A 23,198-nucleotide genomic window follows, 5' to 3' on the forward strand; every position below is an offset into this window, starting at 1 on the left:
TAAACTTGTGCGTGGACTGTTGCCTGATATCCAGTCACACATTATGACTTCTGAAAGTACTTGGCACAGTCTGAAGTATTGCATATGGCTCAGTATTATGAAAATGGGGTCAATAATGAAAAAGAGAGGATTGAAAAGAAAAAGGGAGACCTGAAAACCAAAGTATTGCTGCAACAGATAGTTAGAGGAACTAGACGTGGAAGTACACAGTTTCGAGGCCAGTTTGTTCCACAAAGTAATGCGCAGTTGGGTCCTGTACACGTGAACCAATGTGCTTATTGCAAACAAGAGGGTCAATGGAGAGCACAATGCCCAATCCTTCAGCAGATGTCGAATAACACATATGGTGTCATGGATAGACGATCCAGAGGCCGCCCTGGGGTAGGGGGTTCTGGTAGGAACCAGTTCGCTCAAAATCCACAGCCATTTTCGCAAGATAATCAGCAACCTAGTATAGATAGCAGAAACATTTTTGATAATCCTTCAACTGCCTATCTTTCTGAGGATCTTGTCTTTGATGATATATTGTTTCGTTAGGACAGCCCGAAGCAGGGTCTGGAACCAATGCCTATTCCTGTCGATCAGAAAGGGCCCTACATTGAGATGAAAGTAGGGAATATGAAGCATCTATTCTTGATAGATACAGGAGCACAGAAGTGTTCCATTGATCATTTGCGGGTTCCAGACATTCCTCTGTCAGGGCAGAATAACATTTCTGTAGGGTTCACTGGCACAGCAGTGGTTAGTTCAGTTTCTCTGCCGGTACCGATTTCACTGGGACCATTCACGGATCAGTGTCCGTTTCTTCTAACAACGAATTGTGGAGAGAATTTGTTGGGGTTAAATCTGTTGAAGGAATTAAATGCAGTAATTAATTGTTCTTCGGATGGAGTACGTTTGATGATTTTACCCCAGCAATCTTCTGCCTCACAGTTTTTGACTAGACTTTTACTGCCTGAATTTAGTAAAGTTCCGGAATGTTTATGGGTGGTTGATGACAATGATGTCTGCATTTTGCAAATTGAGCCTGTTAAAATTGTTTTGAAACCAGAAGCGAAGTAGCCACGTATTCCACAATATAAGACTTCCATTGATGGTGAGCAAGCTCTGAAGAGCATAGGTTCTGATTTTGTTCATCGTGGAGTAATTGAGGAAATTGCAGGAAGTTTGTGCAATAGCCCGATTTTACCGGTGTACAAGAAAGAGGATAATGCAATTCCTTTTCGTTGCATTATCGATTTGCGCGCCATCAATAAGATTGTTGCTCCACAATTTCCAATTGTGCCTGATGTAACTATGATATGAACAATGATCCCAGCTTCTGCTACTCATTTTAGTGTGGTGGATCTTAAGAATGCCTTCTTTAGCATTCCCATACACATGCGATGGCTCCTGCTTCAAACTTCCGGATGGTACATCCACTGCTGCTTATGCCATCACTACATTAAGCATGATTGTGGAAACCAAGAGAATTTCACATAACTCTGCACAGGCCGCAGAGATTATCGCACTGACTCGAGCTTGTGAACTTTCCGAAGGGCTAAGAGTAAATATAATTACGGATAGGCAGTACGCCTTTGGGGTGGTTCACAACTTTGGTAGACTATGGTCAGAACAAGGTTTCTTGACCTCTCATAGAACTAAAATCCAACATGGTACCTTGATAGTTCAGCTACTCTCAGCACTTGCGCTTCCTACTCAATTAGCAATCGTGAAGTGCACCACACATCAGAAAGAAACAGATGATGTAGGGAGAGGAAACGCTTTTGCTGACAATATAGCTAAACAGACTGCTACTGATTTATGTTCAGAAATGTATATAGTGAAAGAAGTTACAAATACCTGTACCATAGATGAAGGGATTGGCTCGAAAAAGGATATTCAAGCTGATGCCACTTTAGAAGAACTTGAACATTGGTGCAAGTGTTTAGCACGTTTGGATGAGGAAGGTTGTTGGGTGGAAAACGATAGAAAAAGATGGATGCTGCCGGATGCATGTGTCACCGCCATGGTTACAATGGCTCATGGTCCCACTCACATATGTGCTAGAAAAATGTGTAAATTACTAGAACCTGTCTGGGCAAATGTAAACATCTCAGAGACTGCTGAGCGTTTTGTCCAAAACTGTATGTACATCAAGGGTATCTTTCTGTACCCTAGAGCAATCTTGCCTCTGTTTCACCACTTCCATTGGGAAGCAACAACACTTTGTCCGCAGATCACGCCGTGCCTGGAGTCTTGAGGTACGAATGTGTTTCATGTACTCCGATCATTTCCGTGTATTGTTTTATGCACTCCATCCACATATTTCCCATACCTTTCACATATTACACCAGTACCTTCCACATACTTCATCCGTTCCATCCACGTACGTCCCTGTTCCATCCACATACATCACTCGTTCCATCCACATATGTCGCCCATTCCATCCACATACTTCACCCGTTCCATCCGCTCTACGCACTCGTCCGCTCTACGCACTCGTCCGCTCTACGCACTTGTCCTTTCCAAGCTCTCGCCCGCTCTACGCACTCACCCTTTCTACGCACTCACCTGCTCCAAGCACTCACCTGCTCTATGCACTCACCCGCTCTACGCACTCACCTGCTCTGCACACTCACGTACTCTACGCACTCACCCGCTATACGCACTCATCCGCTATACGCACTCATCCGCTCCATATACTCGTCAGTTCCATACACTAGTCCATTCTGCACATTAGTCCGTTCTACACACTAGTCCGTTCTACGCATTCATCCGCTTTACACACTCATCCCCTCTTACACACTCTTCCGCTCTGCGCACTCTTCCGCTCTGCGCACTCTTCCGCTCTGCGCACTCTTCCACTCTGCGCACTCTTCCACTCTGCGCACCCATCCGCTCTGCGCACCCATCCGCTCTGCACACCCATCCGCTCGGTGCACCCATCTGCTCTGCGCACTCATCTGCTCTTATGTGCTCATCCGCTCTTACGGATTCATCTTTTCTACACACTCGTCCGCTCTACACACTCGTCCGCTCTAAGCATGCTTCCGCTCTGTGCACTCATCCGCTCTACATACCCGTCCGCTCAACGCATCCATCGGCTCAACATACTCATCCGCTCTACTCACACCTCCGCTCTAGGTACCCATACGCACTCTTCCGCTCCACGCACTCTTCCGCTCCATGCACTCTTCCGGACCACGCACTCTTCCGGACCACGCACTCTTCCGGACCACGCACTCTTCCGGACCACGCACTCTTCCGGACCACGCACTCCACGCACTCATCACGCACTTATCTGCTTTATGCACTCATCCGCTCTATACACTCATCCACTCTATACACTCATCCACTCTATACACTCATCCGCTCTAACAGTCATCCACCCTCCACACTCGCCGGTTCTACACACTCATCCGCTCAGCGCATGCATCCATTCCACGCACTTCATCCATTCTACCGATTTCATCCGCTGTACTCACTTTGTTCATTCTTCATGCAATATCGGTTTGGGCCATGTCACTTGGCATAAGTATTGGATCCGTTCCATGCTCTCTATCTGTTTCATGCACTACAGCCGTCTCATGTACTTGAATCGTCTATTCTGTACTTTCCATTTATGCCATGCACTCATACAGTCAATGCCATCTGTCTGTGTGCTCATCAGTCTCCTGTATTCATCTTTCCATCCTCTTCTCTTTATTCATTTCGTCCATTTTGTTAATTTTGCCCATTGCAATTATTACATCCATTTCATTAATTTAGACCGCTTTACTGTTTTCGTACGATTTATTTGATTTATCCACTTCATTGCTTTGATCTACTTTACTCATTCTATTCTGTTTGTCCTTTTAGTTTACATTAGCGGTTATTAGTTGTCGATTTCCCGCTTGGATCTTGATGTTGTATTGTTATTTGTCTTATTGTTTATTCAAGATCTAGTAGTTTGTTGAGTTGGTGTCATTGAGATGGTGTTATTCAGTTTGAGTTAGTTTGAGTACGGGGTTGGTTTTAGGGGAAAAGCCAAGTTTTCAGTAATTTGTGGAAAGACATTAGATTTTCAGCTTGGCGAATGTGGGGTGGGAGTGCGTTCCACAGCGTGGGGGCCAATGCTGAGAATGATGATCCGCCTAATCTGACTGAGTTTGTTTTAGGTATGACTAGGTGGCCAGCTGAGCTTGATCTTGGAGTACGTGGAGGATGATAGGGTTTTAGCTTGTCTTGAAGATATTGAGGTCTGGTTTTATGCAGTGCTCGGTGATAAATGCATAAGGTTTTGAAGGTCACCCTTCGGGCTACCGGAAGCCAGTGCAGAGTTTTGAGTGCTGGGGAGACGTGGTCTCCTGGGCCGAGCGCTAATAGCAGTTTGGCTGCAGCGTTTTGAGCTCTTTGTAGTTTATTCAGTTGGTAAGCGTGGACTCCGAGGTAGAGGGGGTTAGCGTAGTCCAGTCTTGATATAACAATTGATTGGACCGTGGAGAGTCTGTTGGGAAAGGAGAGGTATGGAAAGATGCGCCTCAGAGTTTTAAGGTGGTAGTGGCAGGACTTTGAGACATTGTTGACTTGGCGCGAGAGTGTTAGGTCAGAGTCAAGGGTGCATCCAAGGTTTTTTACTGAATTAGAGGGAGTTGGTGGGTGGCCCATGGCAGATGGCATGGGTACTGGGTGTGGAAGAAGTTCAGAATTGCCACATACCATGATTTCGGTTTTGGAGGGGTTTAGCAAGAGGTGGTTTCTGGTCATCCATAGCTCTATGTCGAGGAGACAGGAAGCGAGGTCAAATCTGCAGATGGGTTTTGAGTTCAAGAGTTTTAGAATTAGTTGAGTGTCATCAGCATAGTTGTATCACAGGATGTTGTGTGAACGAATTATTGGTGGGAGGGTGATCAAGTAGAGATTGAACAGGAGGGCAGATAGGCATGCTCCTTGTGGAACTCCCGTGTCGACTGGTCTGGCTTGGGAGGAATAGGTAGAGAGTAGTGTTATTTGGTACCTATCTTTGAGGAACGAAGCTATCCATTTGGGAGCGGTTCCACGAATTCCTAGGGAGTTGAGGCGGTCAAGGAGGATTGAGTGATTGTGTCGAAGGCGGCGGGTAGGTCAAGAAGGATTAATGCGGCGCATCCCGCGGAGTCTGCCGTGATTTTAAGGTCATCTCTTCTTAAGAAACCCTCTGCCGACCCCTCCTGCCCGGCTAACTATCGCCCAATCTCCATCACTCCCTTCCTGGGCAAGCTCCTGGAGAAACTGGCCATCTCCCAGCTTAACCTCCATGCTGAAGCTGTTGGTAGTCTTCATGACCACCAATCCGGCTTCAGAGCGGCCAGAAGCACGGAAACTGCTCTCCTGAACATCCGTGATGACCTGCTCTTGAACCTCGACTCCAACACTCCGTGTGTTCTCATTCTGCTCGATCTCTCTTCTGCCTTTGACACTGTCAACCATGCCATCCTGCTCAACCGTCTCCGCGATAACCTGGGTATCACTGGTCAGGCTCTGGTGTGGCTGACCTCTTTCCTTTCCAATCGACCCTCCCAGGTCCAACTTGGGTCCTTCCTCTCTGACATCTTTTTCTCTACCTGTGGTGTTCCCCAGGGATCTAATCTCTCTCCCTGGCTTTTCAACCAGTATCTGGCACTTCTTGCCCACCGCATTGCCGCCCTCTGCCCCAACTTTCAGTGCTATGCGGACGATACCCAGCTCATTTTCAGGCTACCCTCGGCCTCCTCCTCTCCTGCCCTCATCTCTGACTGTCTGTCTGCTATCCAGGAATGGTGTGCTGCCAACGACCTCCGCCTTAATGCTAGTAAGACTGAGATTCTACTCACCGGCACACCCACTCCCTCCTTCCCTGCAGCTCTATGGCCAGCCTCTCTTGGGCCTCTTCCTGCTCCTACCTGCAAGGCAAAAAACCTCGGGGTCATCTTTGACTCCACACTCTCCTTCTCTCCTCATATATCTGACGTCTCTAAGAAGTCACACTACCAGCTGCACATTCTTCCCTTCCTCTCCTTCCCCCAGAAGCTCACTGTCTCCCGAGCCCTGGTTCTCTCGAAGCTGGACTACTGTAACAGTCTCTATCTTAATCTGCCTGCCTCCACTCTCCGCCCTCTGCAACTCATCCAGAACAGAACTGCGAGACTTGTCCTTGGCCTCAAGCCCAGGGACCGTATCTCTCCAGGACTGAAATCTCTACACTGGCTCCCAGTGGCTGCGAGGATTAAGTTCAAAACCCTCTGCATTGTCCACAAGGCCTTCTGGGGCCTAAATACCTGCAACTCTCTCTTCCTAAATATCTTCCTTCCCGAGCCCTTCGCTCATCCGTCTCCAACTCCCTCAGGGTCAGCCGCTTCTCGAAGCAACGAGCTGGGGGTAGATCTCTCTCCGCGGCAGGAGCCTCCTTCTGGAACAGCCTTCCTGCCTCCCTGAAACTTGAGGAGAACCATCTCCGGTTCCGGAAGCACCTCAAAACCTTCCTCTTTGCTTCTGCTTTCTCTCTCCCTCTCCCCTGCTAATTCTTCACAAAATTCTGCACTGAATCTGAAACTTGGCCACTCTCACCGACCTCGGTCCTGGGCCCAGCCACTCTCCACTTGCACTGCCTCCCTGGCAACCCCTGCACTGCGGGACTGTTCTCTGTATCCCTACAGCCCCCCCTTCCCAGCACTTGTCTGCACTTACCTTGCACTTGCCACCAGCTGGCCCTATTTATTTATTTATCTATTTATTTCTATTCTACTTACCTTGTACTGCACTTTTCCCTTCCCCCTACCCCTGCACTTGCGCGGTCTGAATGACACCTGGCCTAGTAGGATCGTTGTCTGTCCTCCCCCTGCTCCTCCCTCCCTGCCTCGTCGCGCCTTGAAACACTTGTTTATAGGCGCGTTACAAATGCCATATCATATCATATCATATCATATCGCAGATTGAGAATAGGGTGGTTTCAGTTCTGTGTCGGGCTCTGAAACCTGATTGTGCTGGGTCTAGGAGATTGTTGGCTTCGACAAAGGCATTTAGTTGGGAGTAGGCGGTTCGATCAATGAGTTTGGAAAGGAACCTGGTGTTTGAGATGAGGAGGTATACAATATGACGTTAGAACAGAAAGCAATTAGATTAGTGGCTCTACAGAACCGGATAGTGTTAGACGTTATCCTGGCTGAGCGTGGTGAGTATGTAAATTGGTGGGATCTGCTTGTTACATTTTCGTACCTAACTCCTCCCCTACCATATTCAAGGCAATACAAAATCTGCACGTCCTAAGTACAGAAGTACATGTTCCTGAGGGAAATTGGGATCTTAGTGCTTGGTTCTGGGACTTTTTATGGTCTTGGGATGGAAACTCTTCTCAGCCTTAGTGGTAATTCTTGGTGTTTTATTGTTCTGTTGTTGTTGCATACAATGCCTTCCTGCCATATGTTCAATGTTCGGGGGCTGTTGTGCGCAAACTGTAGATACTTTAGGACCAAAGATACATACACCCGAGAAGATGACTGATGTTTTTGTAATGAAGGATATTACTGTCAAGGATCTAAGGCGATATTTCGAAAGAATGCGATTCAGGATGTACGGACATTGAAATGTGGGGTTTTGAATAAAGCAAATGTTTTAGTAAAGCTCTTGGCTTAGGCCAAAAGGAGGGTTTGTTAAACCGTAATCATATAGTGCCTCCTTATTATGACTATTGGCCTAGGCCCATTCGTGTTACACGTAAAACCGCGTTGCAAAGTTCCAATTTTGGGTTAACTTCGCCGCCATTTTAAGACTCATCCACCATTTTGATTTCAAAATTTATGTTCCATGTTCTGAAATGGTGGACTGTGTTTTCGTCTTGAAGTCGAGCTGAACAAATCTTTGAGTTCTATTAATGTTTAGGCTGTCCAAGATTCGACTGTTTAAAGAGACCTTGCGCTATACATGAACTGTCATCCAAGTGTTATCTGCGCTCACAAGCCTCATCCTTGTATAAACATCGAAACAATGAAGAACAAACGTTGAGCGTATGCTTTAGCTGAACTACATTGTAGTGACTCTTGAAACAAGGCTTACCGGAGATCTGAGAACCTACTGCATCATTGTATTTTCATGGAAATGCAAACCTATGTAATCCTTTGCATAATATTGTAACATCTGTCATGGTAACTAGGCACGAACTCTAGCCTGTGAAACATTAACGTGAAGAGAGGCTGGACAAAATTTAAGAAAGTGTATAAATATGCTTGTGTTTAGATGTCCAGCACTCTCTCTCCTCACTGTGTCGGCTGGTACACACTGCGAGGTGTTGGGAGCCAGATAGCTATCTATTTTGCTTTGTAAATTGTACAGTAATAAAAGATACTTGTATCTTTTCAGCCCGTGATTGGTGTATTTCATTCGTGGTACTCAGCCTCGATATTTCTTTGTTCTTTCAATGTAGGGTAATCAAGCCCCACGCAATCCAAGGAGTCCAACAATAGCATTTCCATAATGAGTATATGCACGTATACACACATTACAGTTTGATAAAAAGAAGATATGTAAATAGAAAACGTAAAGTAAATCGCTCAAAGCATTAAGACATTAAGATATTGATAAAACCTACCCCTCTCCTTTCTGGAGCTGTACATCTTGGTATAGATTTGCAGGATACCCGTAAATGCCACTTGCATTGTTCTGTTGATAAGGAAAGATACATTTATAAGTGAAAATAGTGAAGTAATACATACATGTTCCATATCAATGTTCCAATATGGTCAACATCAAGCATATAGTTAGACTTTGCTCCAAGTATAACCATGCATTGTGTACTGATATACCTCGACATTTAATTCTTCTGCCATAGTAAAACATATGAGGCATGCTGTGGGCTGCAGTAATGTATTACTCAGTCTATGTCCTACACATAACTTCAGGAGACATGTTTTCTTAAGATAAATACATGTTGGGAAACATGGCCTCCTTCATGTGTCTGAGGCATCTTTCTATACCCAAAGACAATCTGTAGTTGGCACTTTCTGTAAGGATAGCTACATATGGATGATGGCATACATTTTGCAATTGTGATGTTAAGTGTGCCAGTATTAGCAGTGCATGTTATGGGTGTGAGTTATGGTTGCATAGCTTAAGATAAATGGTGAATTTCTACAGTTTTCAGATTTTGTGCCGCAGCCATAAACCATAATGAAATTCAGTAAAAAAACACTGTTAATGGGGTTTTATGGTTGCAAGATAAAATTGAGAAACCAAAAAAATATTCACCAGTTATGGTAAACTGCACAACCATAACTCTCACCACCGCCACACACTGCTCACACTAACAGCCAGGAAATCAAAGATGACATCACAAATGGCATCATCAATGACATCACTGCAGGGGCACGGCAGCAGATGACCTGGCGCAGGAAGCGGAGGAGGATGATGATCCAGTATACAAGGTAGCTTCTGTGTCTGGTGGTCGTGATAAAGGCAGTGCCTTTCTCAGGATGTAGATTCACCTTTTCTACTGCACCATCACCTTCCACTGCTGTCCACGCTAGTACCTCCTCAGTTGGTCAGATTCCTCCTGCTGCATCACAGCATATACAAGAGGCAGTTGACATTTACCTTGAGAGGACAACTGTGATGCACTCATCTGCCGGGGGAGCAATCCCGCAAAGCCTTTGAGGCAGTTACAAAGGCCCATGAAATGAATTGGCCTCTCCCCTAGTTACATCACCAGTGCCCAACATTTTCCCTTCTTCACATGTCCCTCCTTTATAGTGGTTGGTTGGTACCCCTTCCCATCCTGCCTTCTACTGAAAAAATAAAAAACATAAAATGTAAAAAAAACAAAAAAAGAATACGTTCGATGTGGAACCACCTTTAAAAGTCTAAAAATAGATATATATATTTTTTAAGTGTACATTAGATCCCTATGGATTCCACCTGCTTTGTGTTAAAAGCAGATGAGTCCATAAGAATCACCAGCATTTTCTCCAGCATGAAAATCCATGCCAGCACAAATAATGGAGCATCTGTATAGAGCAGAGGAAAAAAGGTGGCATAAATGCAGTTCTGTTATTCCCTCGTCTCTGCCATACACATTTTTTTTAAATGTATTGTGACATGAATGGAAGGCATTAAATCCTTACTCAGGGCTTTTACAGCTTCCATTCACATTACACCACTGAAGAACATAAGCTCCCTGCCTATGTATTTCCACCCTCGATATGCGTGCACATGCGACATATCCACAACCTATAAGATCAAAAAACGTGGAATGGAAGTTGTACCAAATTGACTCCTTTTTTAAAATTGTCTTTTATGTAGCCTTTTAAAAGAGTGACTTTAACATGTACTTATGCACTTTTTCATGACAAACTCTTCTTCTTCCAATTTAATTTTTTTCACAATTTATTTTAGCTGGATTCTGAATATTGGTAAGAAAATGCTAATTTCCAAGATTTGTAAGATGTACTCCATCTTTTCTAAAAAATGTTTACGCTATTATGTCGTATGTTATCATTTTCAAAAGATGACATTCTAAAATCGCAAAGGAATGCACAAACAGCTTTATTCGTATTTTGCCTTGCTTTTTCTATTCATGGACAAAACAGCTTAGATCTTTTCCACTCTTGTCTCTGTGTAATTTGTGAAAAAATAAACATGGTTTGTGGAAAAAGCTTCTTCAGATTTGTGAAAGTCTGTTTCATGGCAAACTGCAAAGATAGATACCCTAAATGATTGCCTCCACAATGTACTATAATAATTTCTAACGGTTTCAAATGCACCAAACCATATATTCACACATGGGTAATAGTTGATTCCATTTCATACCACAAACTCCATAACATACCACTTCCATTTTGTTAAAGCCAAGATTATGTAAGATACCAAGCTGCTCTGGATATATCTGCAGCCAATTAACCCATACATCTCCTATAATCCAGAGTCTTTTTGTTGCGCGCCATGCTTTCAGCAAATCAAACATGAAATGAAGCGCTTGCTGCCCTGTCCTCCTTTGCAGTTCAACTCCTCTTCCACAAAGAGAAGGTCTGATTGGTTGAGGCCTGCAGCCTTCACAGTCAGCTTTCCCTGCAGTGTATAGTAAAAGAGACCGGATGGAGTGTGCAGTCTGTCCATGAACAGTCACATATGTCCGCGGACATCGGGGCAAGGACAGCCCTTCTGTCCATTTTACCTTTATCTCTGCAACACTCTCTAATTGGCTACATTGAAAGAGTCACAGACACATCCACCAATCACATCCAAAAACCCTACATCGAACCCTCAGTTCAATAGTTCAGATGTATCTTTCAACTCTCAGAGTACATTTGTGCTGCGATTCAGAGCCTGCTCTATCACAACCCACTTTACACATTTTCACAGATTTCTATTTCCAGGATCTAAGGATCTGCATTCCAGAATCTACAACTAAGAAGACATACTACAAGTATGTTTTAATTTTCAAAAGTAATATTCTATAGCACTTTTAGACTATATGACTTCAAGAACAGAATGGTGTTCTGTGCTGCTTAACATGCTTCACTGCAGCATATATCCCAATAATTCTTTAGTGCTTGCAAAGTGACTGTTACAATTACAAAATTACAAAATACCTCAATTTTCAAGCTCAAATACAACAAATAATGACATTGTTTTTTAATAATGACCTGCATTCTGTCAAAACTATAGCAGCCCTTCATATTGTACTGTATTATACAAACTTGCCTTTAACTTCACTTGAACTATAAGTGGTTTTCTGTGCTGCAAAGCATGCTTCACTGCAGCATCCATCCCGATAATTCATTAGTGATTTTAAAAGTACTTCTGCTTGCATAGTCACTGCTACATGTGCTACATGTTATAGCAGTGCACAATCCCATAGTTAAAAATACCTCAATTACCAACCTAGAGTACCTGTGCGACAGGCATGGTGTCATGAGAGACGTAGGACCTCATTACGAGAGGGGCGGTAAGGGGTTAACGGCGCCGGTATAGGTGCCGCGCCGTTAACCCCTTACTGCCCCATTACGAGGTCATCTCGCGGGACCCGCTCTGGACGCCTGGTTTTACCAGACGTCCTTAGCGGGTCCCGCGAGAGGCCCAGCATGCTAACAACGGGCCCGTCATTAACGGGCCCGTTGTTAGCATGCTCCCCATTCCCATTGAGCCCTATGGGGGCTCAAATGGGAATGGGGATGTACCGGGTCCGGGTTCCCTGGATGCAGAAATATCGGGCCCTCCAAGGTCGGAATGGCCCTGCATTTCCCCATTCAGGGAACCCGGACTCAGACCCGAGTTTGGAGGCAGCTAAGCCCTTATTAAGTGCATGGCTGCCTCCAAACTCGTAGTAAGGCCCGTAGACTCAAAAGTAACAGTTTGAAAACCTTTATTATCTCACTTTGTGGGGTTGGTATAATGCCTATCTGGCCCTAACTCTAAGGGGGATGTTCCCTCAACTGATGTTTCTAAGGGACGTCAATGTCCGTAAGTCCAAAACCAAAGTTTGTATCCAATCCTATGCTTGCCCTGCCCTCACTCGGTAGGGGGTCTTCTTAAAGGAAAAATGTTGATTCAAAAGGAATGGTTTCAGATAGTCTTGCCAATAGGTGTAGTTCTGCCAGTTCTGCCAGTTCAAAAGAGTTCAACTCAAAAGGGTTGCCCTTGGAATCGTCCATGTAGGGTTCTTGCAGCAAGTCAATAGAGTTCACAATGTCTCTGGTTCTCTTGTGGTTCCCTTCCACAAGCATTGATCCTTCCAGTTCCAAAAAGAAAACACAATTCTATTCCCAAGTCTAGGCATCTCTTCACGAAGTTCAACAATGTCTCTTGTCGGTCTCTTAGGGTACCCTACCCCAAGCGTTGGCCCCTCCTCACAAAGTTCAATGATGTCTTGGGTGGGCCTCCTATGGATCCCTTCCCCAAGCGTAGGCCCCTCTAGTCTCACATACAAAAAGTTCCTCTTGTCATGAAGCACCTTTCATTGTACAGTTCTTTCATGTGGGTAGTATCAGAGACTTTCGGGAACACTGGGTTCTTTGCTCCTCCCAGGAGTGACCACTTACTCTTCACCATGCTCTTTGGCACCTTTGGTTTCTCATTGTGCTCTCTTGCACCTTCATTTGCCCTTTAACGTGCCTCTTACACTCTTTATTTCTTTTGGGTTGCTGGCACCCTTTCTCTTGACTGTCTGTTTTCCTTCTCACTGTCTCTTGCTGCTCTGGCTCTCTGTTGGTTGCGGGTCACTCTCGCACCCACTCTTGGCTGTGAAGAGGAAGAGCCAAGCACGATTCACACTCCAGCCCCCCCCTTCGAAGTACCAGGAACAGTCACGCCGAAATATGTGACATATGATGAGCAAATAAAACAGCAGAGAGCCACAGTTGGGCTCTGTCCAGTACCTATCAGCACCTAATGAAGTACTGACACCTAAGAAAACCTGGACAGTAAGGTACTCATTGAGAAAACCATACCGACAAGTGAGACAGAATGACAATTGTCAGAATGTAATACCCGAAGAAGCTAAGAAGATACTGAAGAAAGACGAATGGTGACATCATAAGAACCCGGACTGACGCACATATAGAAGATATAATGACCTGAGAATGATGACAAAAGAGACGAAATACCATGGATAAGCGACCTCTTGAGCCTAAAGTGAAACAGTTGATGTCAAGATGTCAGAAACCTATGCCATATGCACGATGAAGATATTCAGTTAGTTTAAACGTGTACAGATGCAAGAAACCGCAAGAAGCAAAGAAATTGTGAGGCTTGCTTATGTTTAGTAGCAAAATAGATTGCGGCAAGCGCCACCTATACATATATCAAAGAGCACTTTATATAAGTATACTTCCACTACGCACAAGAGCAGAATTAACAAAAGGTTACTAAAGGTCTCAAGTGGAGAGTTTTGCAGCAAACAAATCGAGAATTAAAGACAGAGAGAAACTCAGCCGAAGGGAACCATGCCAAGAAGCTAAGGTCGTATCAGCTGCAATAGGCCACAGTTGATACAATTAAAGAGAAAAAAGAACAGAGTATCCTGTTCAGAAAGGTCAAGGTAAGCCACAGATGGTAGACAACTGGCAGAATTAAGTCAAATACACGAAATAGCATGAAGAAGAGGTTGATTTCACGTATCTGAATCACGTGACCAGGCAGGCAGAAGCGGATGAGACTTTCACACCTACGCATGGATCCTTGCCATACCCATACGCCTTAACTTTCCCAGACCAAGAAGCAGACTCGAGGCCAACTACAAAGAAATAATTGACACATTACCACTGAGGCGATGACTGATTGTAACAGTAATTGGAAGGAAGCTGGGGTGCAGATGAACTCCCTGCACCTGGCTGGCTATTCTGCACGCTGCTAAGCGCAAGTGAAAAAGTATGAGTAGGGTTGATGCCAACCCAATCATAGTGTACCGTGTAATCTAGAGTCCTATAGTTAGTAGAACCAATGAGACGTCGTACTTTTAGTGACGTTTACAGTGGCCATGTTTAAGGAAGGGTGTAGTTGCCCCACCTGACATTGCTTATCCAATCCCCTCTCCCTGTTACCATATTCAGATATAGTACCTATATTAAAGTTACCTTCCTAGAACCAATCAAGTTGCATGCTAAGATTTAAGAATTACATGTCAGTGATGATGTGTTTTTGGTATAAATATCATGTTTTTTTTTAAATTAATTGGAGTTGTAGCGAGAAGGAAGATCGAGCGATTGCTGATATTGAAACTCCCTGCTTTTTGTACTTGTCATTAAACGGACTCCCTTTGCCAAACCTTTGAGTTGTCATTATTAATGTGGTGCAAGAGTACGAATCTGCATCCCCATCCATCTCAAGTGTGCTGCTGCTCATCTTAAAGTGCTGTTCGGAAACCCCCAGTCTTATGGGCTGGTTGGGGTCCATCCGGCACAGCTGTTTCTGTGCTGCCAGCGCACTTTGCTGTCTTTTCATTATTTTTGCGTTGCTAGCACATCTTTTCTGTCATTCCATTTTGCTTTCTTTCACTGCCAGCTTTCGCTTGTTTTGCTTTGTTTTTGCCTTTCTTTTGCTTCGCTTTGCTTTCTTTCATCACTTTCCAGCTTTCACTTGCTTTCGTCCTGCTTTCGCTCTCCAGGCTCTTCTTTCAACAACACTTCTGCTCCCGCTTCATCCACCCGCACACAACTGAGTTTCTCTCTGTCTCATGAAACTCGCTAACAGTAGCACAGTACGGCAAGAAGGTCCAAATGTGTTTGGGTCGAGGTCAGGGTCTCACACTTGCCCCACAGACACAGTTGCGACCGGAACAAGCATTTTCCCTGAACACTGCTGCAGACATGCCAACATTCGGGAGCCCCTGAGAGGGAGATTTCACCACAGCAATGGGCAACTTTTATTTTTCGCATAGGATTGCGTTGGGATTAGCATTATTTTAGGCGGGAGACAGTAAAAAATAGCCTGACTTTTTAATAAAAAATCGGGGGTCTCCTGCCTAAATCGGGAGGGTTGGCATGTATGCGGCTGGTAGGATACAGGCTGCCTCGCTCCTGCTCCCTGGAGACACAGCTGTATAGCCATGCTGCAGCCCCTCACAGACACCAGGCCAGCGTCTTGGCACGCCATTCTCCTCTGGATCCTCCAGGCTTCTCTTCCTGCAGCTCCCTGCTCCTTGGCTTCTCTGGTCCAGTCAGCACCCCCAGCTCGCTCAATGCTTCTGACAAAACCACCCTTTTTATAATGAGTCAATTGGAGTCAGGTGTTCATAGTTGGAGTAAAGTGCCTGACCTTCCTTGCCTGATTCTATTGGGACAATTCAAATGTGTTACATGGTAGGCCTCACTTTGTACTCCTATGTTGTTTCTGTGGGTAATCCTCATTGCTCCCGATTGCCTCTTCTTCATCCCAGTACTTATTGGAAATGGGGAGGGGTTGATTTGGTGTAATTGGAAAGACCCCATTAAGGCTGAGAGAGAGTGGGCTGGTGTATAATTGGGAAAGGGGGACTACCATGACTTGCCCTTGGGTATTCTCAATTCCATCCCCTGTGACCCTCCACTGAAGTGATCCTCTCTCTCTCTCTTGTCGACCCTCAGTGTTGGGATCCAAAAGCGATGGCCCTTCCATGGCCACCTGAATGGAAGATCCCGGGGGAGTAGGTGGGAGGATACCGTCAGGTTTCTCACAGAAAACAAAAGGACATTTAAAAAAAATGACCTGCCTTCTAGCACACCATTATATTTAACATATTAAACAACCGTTGCTTTAACTTCTCTTCAACTATAAGTGGTTTTCTATGCTGAAAAACAAGCTTCACTGAAGCAGCCATCCCAACAGTTTATTAGTGCTTTTAAAATTAATTTGTCTTGCATGTTGAACTCCATGTCCTGCAGTTATAGCAGTGTAAAATGTTCAGAGTTGACAACAATCTTTCTTTTACATTTCCCAAAAAAAAGATGATTATCAAAGAAACCTATTAAAGAAAACAAACTCTTCCATTTCTAAAAAGTGTATTACGGTGGAATGATATGTTATGATATATTAGTGTATTTATATAGCGCCTATACACTGGAGTGTTTCAAAGTGCTTCAAGGCAGGGGAGGGAGCAAGGGAAAGTACAGTAATTATTCTTAAAAGGCCTTTAGACAATCTGAATGAATAAAACTAAAGCAAACTCAGACTATCGTACTAGGCCTGGCTACATTTCAAATAGTGTAAAAGCATTAACAATAAAGTGAGGGAAGAAGGGGATGGGGGTAGAAGGAGAAGAACAATACAACAGACAACAAACTAACTATTATACTAGGCCTGGCGACATTTCAGATAGCGTAAGAGCATTAACCATAGTGAGGGAGGGGTGAGAAGAAGAGAAGGTACAGCTAAGGGACAGAAGAGGTAGAGAAAGGCAATCCTAATGAGGACGGTGAGCAAAGGTAAGGTGCAACGAGTATCCAAATGTGCAGGAGCATGCATAAGATGGAAGGTGTGAGGTGATATAGTGCACAACACAAATTGAATGTCCCATAAAACAGTTAAAGTCCCCTCATAGGCGTTACATGTGCGTCATAACAATTGTAATAACACAACTGTACTGTGTATTATTCTAAACTATCCATTCCATTGCTGCAATCACTATTTTCCAAGACAGCCACACCACTCTTCCTCATTCAAGAACACCACTCTGTGCAACCCATAACACTACACACATTTATCGCACAGCTCCCATTACCTATGCATCCTTCTTCCACAAACCAATTTCCAATTACAATCCATATCCTTTACCCAACACCCCTATTTCTTATTCCAGTACACCAAGGCTCTAACATCTCACTCTACAAATTGTTTCTACCACACCTCCTATTGCATATATACCTCTCTACCTCATTTTACTTTCAAAATGGAATGTATATTTTACCCAAAAGCTTTCCCCCTCATCCCAGTACCCAACATTAATCGATATCATTATGCTTACACCACTCTCCCTCATGTGACTTCACTAACAACAATGCATTCATTGCTGTATTTCCCCCTTCCTCATACCATTATTGAATTCACACTATTTTTCATTATCACTGCATCCCTCTTCCTCATACCACTACATCAGGGGTCTACAACCTCTCCCTCTCCAAATAATTTAGCACACAGCTCCCAGTATTTATACATTCCTCTTTCACATTCAACCTCTCAATTATAATCTATATTATTACTCCAACGCCTTCTCCATCCCAGTACAATAACACTGATTCGAATTATTACGTGACATTTATTTATTTATTTATAATACACATTTACAACCAAATGGAATTTCAAGGCACATCAAGACAAAAAAGGGGGTGCAAGGTAGGAAAAACCAAAGCTGAAGCATTCCTACTAGGGCTTGAGACATTCGTATTGTGCAAGTGCTGTAACAAGAAGATATCAAGACAAAATGCAGGGGAACAAGGTTGAGGAGAATACAACAAAAACATTCCTACTAGGCAAAGAGACACTCGGAACCTGCCAGTGCTCAACAGGAAAATGGGGAGAGGGAGAGGGGGAAATGCAGGTACAAGCTGGAAAATTGAAGCAATGGAATGGCACACCTCACCGTTCAGGGGACTACACAATCTGAATGTGCAAGTAGGTAAAAAAGCACTTTGACGCCAGAAGCAAATATGACAAATTAGGTATGAGTGAGTGTAGACTGGTAAAGCCTCGCCTAAACCATTAGGGGCTAAATCAGACATGCAGACAGGCAATAAGACAAATAGGTAAGAGTGAATGCAGACTGGAAAAGCCTCGCCTCAAGACATGAGGGGCTACATGAGGCTTGAAGACAGGCAATAAGACAAATAGTTAAGAGTGAATGCAAAATGTCAAAGCTTTGCCTCAAGGCATGTGTGGCTACATCAGACATGCAGACAGGCAATAAGACAAAGTAGGCATGAGTGAATGCAGACTGGAAAAGCCTTGCCACATGGCATGAGAGGCTACATCAGGAATGCAGACAGGCAATTAGACAAAGTCAGTGAGGTTTATAAAAGATAGATACAGAGCAGCATAGGACTGAATGAAGCGTCAAGAATCTAAGTTAAAAGAAGGTAAAACACAAGAAAATGAGGTAGCACAGGGCTGAGTAAGGTCGGAGTCACTGATTGCAGGCAGGTAGGTAGTTGTCCAAACAGTTCAAGTGAACAGAGGCAGGCAATAATTACTCTATTGTTATCCATTTCACTATCTCAACATCCATATCCCTTATTCCATTATTTAATATTAATACATTTCTTTACCCACACAACCCTGCTACAAAATTAAAGTACACACTTGCTTTCTCCAACAGATAAAAAAAAATGCTTCTAAAGCTCAGCTCCCTACAAAGAAAATATCGAGCAGATGGAGTGCCATCCATGCGGCCGCTACTCTAATGACCTCCATGCGAAGCCCGCTGTTGCGACAATAATCAGCGCTTCCCACATGTGCTTTCCGAAAATGAAAGCACCTACGGCGATCGGAACATATGGGGCCCAACCTGTGAGACGCTGAGCCCTCAACAAGCTGACAGCTCCCTGAACGCGGCAGGCATGGCCAGGTACCCTGGCTGTGGAACATCGTAAAATTGCAGCCATGCACCATGGAGCTGGGAGGGGACACATCTCCAATCCCCACTTCCACTGAATTGGTCCAGACGCCCATGGGGGCTTTCCGGCTCCGCTGGTACGAAGCAAAGCATCCCAACTCCAGCAGCAGCAATGAGAGGGATTTCTAACCGCCATCGCAAGCTTGATGGGGACCCCTTCACCCATCCATAGCAATCATAGCTGCGGCCGAGATACAGACCTCCGGAGTATGCCGCAGGACACTAGCCGGCACGGATCACCGAAACCATATAGAGGCACTTCGCCTCCATAGTCATCGGACCCTCCAGCTTGGTGGTGAGTCTCATGGCGGCCGCGGAGAACAGCGTGATCCCTGACAGTGGGGCTCAGAAAGCCCCTTCCCGCGGCACACAGAAGTTAGCCAGCAACCCCGGCTACTGAGTGATGACCAGGCCGGTGGAGCCAGGAGGGAACACAGCTCCGGTCTCAGCTTCAGCGGACTCTGCCCGTGTGGGACGGGGGGGTGTGCGGCCCCACTCCCCGGTCCACCAACGAATGGCTCAAACGTTCCATCTAGAACAGCAGTACCGGGAGAAGCTTCAGCTGCCTCTGCGGCCCTGGTGGGGACTCTCTTGGCCCACTTAGTGTGGACTTGACTAACGACCAGAGGGGGGGCCTTCGGAATATCGTAGCATTACAGCCAGCACTGGGCTCGGCACCCAAAGGGCGGTGCTCCTCCTCCGGCCTCAATGGGCCCTCCGTAGCTTGGCGGACCCTCTGGTGCTGACAGGGAATCTCGCGAAAGGCCGCGGTATCCCCCAAAAGAACTCCAGCAGGAAGCACCAGCAGGCCCAAGGGAGGATTTTACTGCCCTACTTCAAAGCGCTACCTCCAGTAAGCAGGACCCAGCGCTAACATGCCAGAAAACATAGAAGGGCTCACGGGTGAGACAGTGCAGGTGAACTCACCCACCAATGTCCATGTGATTTCATACAAGATCGCCCTGAACGCCTAACATAATGCGCAGCTACTTTTCCCCTAATCATTTGCGGATAAGCAGCTGGACCACTTACGCTATAAAGCCTCTGCCTCCTCCAGAAAACAGAACTGACTGCCACATCACCCAGGAGAACTCAGAGAACTACCAGGACCACAGCCAGATTCACTAGGTTGTGCGATAGAGCCCTAATTATGCGTAAGCCCCTTCCTTACCTTAGCCCTCCACTTCCCGCCATCAGCATTCTGTAGAGGCCTCTAACGTCGGCTGAGCAAGAGCCTTGAACAACCCAGTGACTTTCCGGACTCGCAGGAGACCATTTGATGCAGCTGAACAACCATATAGCGGAGTAGCCCCCCTTATAACCTCACCTCAAACAGGAAAACGCAATTCTCCCTCAGCGAAGGCTTATCGGCTCTGCAGTGTCAGCTTGAACTCAGCTCCTGAGCCACTTACCCTCCTCTCGTCAAATACCGCAAAATCCACTGGATCTCCCCCTCTCCTGGAAATCGTTCCTGGTGCACTCTGTCAATCACATCGCGGAAGGGACATAGTGTCCCACCCCAGGTCCCGGCAAAAGTGGCAAAACATCTAAAGACTTCGAAAAGTGTTGATATCGCAACGATGTTGCTCCCAGCTGACAAGGGGGGGAAAAGGGGGACTCCCCAAAACCTCTGCCTCCCGCTTCCTCAGAAAACAGCGGACTGCTTGCAATAAAGGAGACATACAAGCCATAATGATGGACATCAAAGTAGAGTTTTGATCCTGCATGGGAGAGCTGACCACTAAGTTTGAACAGACGGAACAACGAGTGGTGGAGGTGGAACAGAGAGTAGGGGAAGTGGAAGATCTCACCCAAGAACATGCAGCGAAACTCGTGGAAGTACAGCGCACACTGCAAACCATACTTAACAAGAACAAACTCCTGGAATATAAACAAGAAGATCTTGAAAATAGAGCCCGGTGAAACAATCTATGGGTTAGAGGGTTTCCTTCTTCAGTCCCAGACCGGAACTTAGCAGAATATGTGGGAGATTTGTTCCAGATCCTGTTGCCACATTAAGACAAATCTCAACTCATTCTTGCCGAACTCACAGGCTCTGGCCCTGGCGGGGGGTGGAGACCGACTCCCCCTCAGATGTTATCAGCCGCGTCCACTTTTTCACAACCAAAGAAGCCATCATGGCGGTAAGCCGCTCCCAAGACGCCCTAACCTTGCAAGGGCCCCCCTCAAGATCTACCAAGATTTGGCAATCACAATGATACAGAAGAGGAGAGCACTGAGGCCTTTGACTCTATTCCTTCAGGACCAGCAGGTCAGATACCAGTGGCTATACCCTACTGCTCTCCAATTTACTGACAAACGGGTCCCCCGGATGATTTCTCACCTGGAAGATGGAGACCACAGCTTGCAGCCTCATTCACCTGAAAAATGAGACAAAGCTTCACTGGATTCGCCGGTGGGGGGCTCTGCAGAGCTCCCCCCAAAAACAAAACGATCGGCCTGGACAAAGATCCAAAAAGGGCAGAGCACGCTGTGACCCCCCACCAGGGGCCAACAAACTGACAGATGAATGGCGACGGCGGTCCTGAGCATCGGTCCTCTCAGACTGTAAGTTTTCAATGGACCAGATCTGCAATTGCCGATAAGCTTGGGAACACAGATGGCTTATTCACTTAAGGCTGGATTTGCATGGCCCCAAGCCTGGCTCTGAGGTGGATGACACCCTTAATCCCTTGGAGCAAAATACAAACTGTTTTAGCCCCGTTGGCTAAGGGATTCGCAGACAGAGAAAAATCGGCGCCCCATAAATTTGATGTCAAGGCCCCACGTTGGGAGCACAAGTTAAAACCCTGGTTGCACCATGACGATGGATAACAAAACCCCTGGATGGCAGCTGAATTACACCTAGCCCGGACTCCGCTACCAGAAAACATTGAGACCCTGTAAACTCCCCCGTCACACCAGAAACTGAAGTTTGTCTCGTTGAATGTTACAGGTCTAACCTCCCCCTCCAAACAAAGATGAACACTGAAACTGCTGCAGGAAATGGAAAGCTCAGTGGTCTTTCTGCAGGAAACACATCTATTGGCGGCGGACTAAACACGCCTTCGCAACAGGGATTTCCCACTCCAATATTTAGCCTCTAATGGAACCAAAAAAGGGGGAACTGCTGTTCTTTTCGCTAAAAGGGTGCAACCACAGATCCTGGAAACATTACTATGCCCAGAAGGCCACTACACGGCAGTTGAGGGCTTGATATTTGGATAACTTTACTCCCTCATTTTGGTATACGCCCCGAACGAAGGCCAAGAGGTATTCTATGAAGCTCTGGGCGAATCCCTCCTCCCGTCCGTGAAAGGCCAAGTTATCATAGGAGGAGACTTCAACAGGGTCCTGGACCCCGCATGCGACAGATCGCACCCCTCAGCCCCTAAAGACTTCAAGCTATCCACAAGCCTTCTTCATCTATTCCGAACCCTGGGGGTAGTGGACTCCAATGAAAGATACTTTTTGTTCTTCTCACATGTGCATAGGACTTACTCCCGAATCGATCTCCTCCTGACCTCCCAACAGATCTTTGCCTTTATTGACACTGTGAATATAGGAATGAAAGTGCTCTCTGATCATGCCCCGGTATCACTAATCCTCAGAGCCCATGACCCTGATCCACCCTCTTGATGCCGTTGGACCCACTTCAACCCCATGTTGCACACAATGCCGGTAAGGAACTCTATAGCTATAGCGATAAAAAATAAATCAGGGAAAATCCAGCTGATGATACCTCCCCAGCCAATACGTGGGACGCTATGAAAGCGGTTATTCAGGGAGAACTAATTGCACATGGAGCGGCATTCTATAAACGCAAATGACAAACCTGAATGGACCTCGATGAGGAGATAAAGAAAGCCGAGGTCAATCATAAACGCAAAGGCTGGTCCCCGAAAACTCAACACGTCCTACAAACTGCCAGAAGGAAATTAGAGGCTTATTACGCAGAGGAAATGGCATACCTATTGGCCAAGTCCAAGCAGGGATACTATGCTAAAAACAACAAAGCAAATAGATTCCTGGTGGAGAAACTGGCGAAAGCAAGGAAAAGGAACACTATAGTGGGCATTTGCGACCCCCAAGGCAAAGTCCAATATGCGGAGCAAGATAAGCTGCGACTGGCAGCAGCCCATCTTTCCGA

General features: G+C 45.7%; 1 protein-coding gene across 1 annotated transcript in view; it reads right to left on the reverse strand.

The window, feature by feature from the left end:
• Positions 1-23,198, reverse strand: part of LOC138498457 (fibrocystin-L-like) — a 252,505-nt gene that overhangs the window by 177,703 nt on the left and 51,604 nt on the right. The window contains exon 3 of the mRNA XM_069622207.1: positions 8,564-8,634. Within this exon, the coding sequence (XP_069478308.1) occupies positions 8,564-8,634 (71 nt within the window). The remainder of the gene's footprint in view (positions 1-8,563; positions 8,635-23,198) is intronic.

This window comes from Ambystoma mexicanum, chromosome 5q (genome assembly GCF_040938575.1).
Source record: "Ambystoma mexicanum isolate Mex_15411 chromosome 5q, UKY_AmexF1_1, whole genome shotgun sequence".
Lineage (NCBI taxonomy): Eukaryota > Metazoa > Chordata > Amphibia > Caudata > Ambystomatidae > Ambystoma > Ambystoma mexicanum.